The sequence below is a fragment of the Vombatus ursinus genome, unplaced genomic scaffold, assembly GCF_900497805.2.
Source record: "Vombatus ursinus unplaced genomic scaffold, bare-nosed wombat genome assembly UNPS02014801.1, whole genome shotgun sequence".
NCBI lineage: Eukaryota > Metazoa > Chordata > Mammalia > Diprotodontia > Vombatidae > Vombatus > Vombatus ursinus.
The window spans coordinates 719,549-722,769 of NW_020954579.1; the positions used below are offsets into that span (position 1 = coordinate 719,549).

General features: G+C 38.9%; 1 protein-coding gene across 1 annotated transcript in view; it reads left to right on the forward strand.

Annotated features, from left to right (window-relative positions):
• Positions 1 to 631: 631 nt before the first annotated feature.
• The window catches only part of KRT222 (keratin 222), a 15,075-nt gene continuing 12,485 nt past the window's right edge, over positions 632 to 3,221 (forward strand). Inside the window, exon 1 of the mRNA XM_027872942.1 lies at positions 632 to 727. Within this exon, the coding sequence (XP_027728743.1) occupies positions 632 to 727 (96 nt within the window). The remainder of the gene's footprint in view (positions 728 to 3,221) is intronic.

Sequence of the window (3,221 nt, forward strand, 5' to 3'; positions counted from 1 at the left end):
CAGGCAGTTAGGTGACACAGTGGGCTTAGAGGCAAGAAGACCCGAATTCAAATCCAGTTTCAGACACTTACTAGTTGTGTGACCCTGGGCAAGTTACTTAATTTCTGTCTGCCACAGTTTCTTCAGCTGTAAAATTGGAATCATAATAGCACCTAACTCCCAGGGCTATTGTGAGGATCAAATATTTGTAAAGAACTTAAAACAATACCTGGAACATAGTAGGTGCTTAATAAACGTTTGTTTCCTTCCCTACAGTAAAGGAAAGAGAATTATGTGCTCTAAAGAGTCGAGGTTTATGGTGAATCAACACGTGGAAAGAAGGAAAGAAGAGTTTAATTTTATTTTTCCCTATTCTAATATCCGGGTCTTGTTAAGCTCCATTGTGCCCACAGCGTTATAAAAGGTAGCGTCTGTGCATAGGTACAGCAAGGGTGGTTTGCATAACAGTACATCTGCAAAGTGGATTCAAAGCCCAGAAATTCCCGTCCTCTGAAAAAAGGGAGCACTGCTACTTTAACATTTTGCTGGGTTCTCTCTGCCTGTGCTCCGATTGCAGGCAGAGCAGACTGCGGCGGCTGGCTCATCCTATCAATAAGGTTCAGTTAGAGCCAAGGTGGAGGATGGGAAAGGAATGGAGCTGTCCCAGCTCCTCAATGAGATCAGGGCAAACTATGAAAGGCTGCTCACCAGAAACCAGATAGAGACCGTGCTCTCAACAAGACTCCAGGTAATGCTTTCATACAGGCAGGCAACTTCCAGGATAAGGAGACAATCCATGTCTACCCCATTCCTGTCTCGGCCTCTATGAGGTACAGTATTTCCTTTTCGATGCAGCATGTACTGGGGAAGGAATTCAGCTTTCACTGCAATATGACTAGGACTAGAATAGAGAGGGAAATGTAATGTTTATCTTGCAAAAATAGCATGCGGCCATGGGCAATTCGTAGATTGGGGGTTTTGCAGAAAGGAAGAGGTTACTGAGATTAAGGAGACATGGGGACCACAGACAGAATATGATGCCCTCTGACCTCTGTGACATCCTTCAGGAAATAGCATGTCAAGTATCCTGCAAGGATGTTACAAAGGGGCTATTTACAGAGAAGGGTTTCAATAGTCAGCATCTTCAGCTTTACAGTCAAGAGATTAATTTGCTTCTTTTAAACTTAGCAAAGCCGGTCTGAAAGATTTCCATAATCTATTTTCATCATAATAAACATGTAGGCTCATTTGATTATTATAAATTCTCATTCAAATTATCCCATTGTGATGTAAATCTAGCATTCAGGAATAATTCTATATTTTGTCAAAACCAACCCCCCTGCATTCCCCACCCCCATCTAATTGATGATCTGACTGTACCTGGATTACTTGGTTTTACAATTCCAGAAATTAAGGGTATTCATGATTACTTGTATCCCAAAGGACATACAATATAAATATTAAAAGACAAGAAGAGACGATAAAGTTCTAATTCCCTGGAATTGTTCACTTTTATCACAACAGACTCTTCATCAGTTCATTAAGGCTCCAATCTACAAATGTGTTCAAAAAGGACAAGTAAATATTAAGAAGGGAAGTAGCAAAAATTCTTGTTATTTTACTGCTTACCTACCAAAAGCTGAACTCAAGATCTGGCCATTAGCTTGCAAAAGGTCATCAAATCCTACACACTCAAATACAGTCAGGTTCTTATTATATTAGTTAAGCATGCTGCCAATATAAGAAATTTTGGCTCCATGGTGGGGAAGAAGGAGGGAGGTGGAAATCACTGAGTCCTGAATGTAGGCCTTTATTCCTTTAGCAATTTGTTTTTAAAATGTTGTTGTTGTTATTGTTTGGCCATTTCAGTCACATCGACCCCATTTTGGGTTTTGTTGGCAGAGATACTGAAGTACTTTGCCATTTCCCTCTCCAGCTCATTTTACAGATGAGGAAACTGAGGCAAACAGAGTTAAGTGACTTGCCCAGGGTCACAGAGCTAGTAAGTGTGTGAGGCCAGATTTGAACTCAGAAAGATGAATCTTCCTGACTTCTGGCCCAGTATTCTATCCACTGTGCCACCTAGATGCCCTATTTTTTTTAAATATATTTTCAAATGTATTTTATATATAAATGTATTTAAATATTTTAAGTAGCATTTATGGATTCGATTGGGGACAACCTTTAAGACATAAAAAAAAAATACAGTAGAATGGAAAGAGCTCTAGATTTGGAACCAGAAGATTTGGATTCAAATCCCAGCTCTGGATAGTGCTGGGCAAATTCCTTAACTTGTGGGTCTCAGTTTCCTCATCTGGACAATGAGAGGCTTGGACCAGATGACCTCTAAGTTCCCTTGTAGATCTTAGCCTGCGATCCTAATATCAGATGCATTTATTTATTCAAGATCAACGTGGAAATTTTCAAATGTAGGTAGGGTTGGAGTAGTTTATTCACTTCTATAAATGGGATTTCATGAAAAAGTCTGAATGCAGATGATGTCATTATTTGAAAGCCATCTTTGTATTGTGTAATCACATAGTGCAAATGATTCTATCTTATATAAGTCATAATGTTGTCATTAGTCAATCAGAATGAAGGGCCTAGCTACAATATGCCACACAGGAAGTTTGTTTTCTGCTCTTTCTAGTTGTTTTCATATGCCTTAAGACCCACTGGAAATACTCACTTTCGCAAGACTAAAGCTAACTTTCAGCTGGGATAAATTCCACAAGTACCTTTCATTTGTTTATGGCAAAAGAAAGAAAGGCAAGTGGTAAGAGCTGCCACTGGAAACAGAAGGAGAAAAAAAAAAACTCACTGAAATAAGCATTGGTTAGCATTTCAGGAGTAAGGGATAACTCCAAAGCTTCTCTATTTCCTTTTTATCAATCATTCAATCATAAAGCAGCTGCATAAGTCTGCTAAGTTGATACCAAAAACTTAGTGACACAAGAGAAACCACTATTCACAAAGACTCCTACCTCTTCTATCCACAAACTTTCATTGACTTGAAACTATTTCCTAAATGAAATTTCCTTGGCTTCATCAAGGCTGAATTTATAATTCTAAAATCTCTGAAAAGAATATGAAATTGCAAGTCACAACCAAGCAGACCCGAGGAAATTATATTCCCAATGACTACAATAGTATAAATGGAAAAAAGAGAGGGAAGGAAGGAAGGAAGGAAAGAAGGAAGGAAGGAAGGAAGGAAGGAAGGAAGGAAGGAAGGAAGGAAGGAA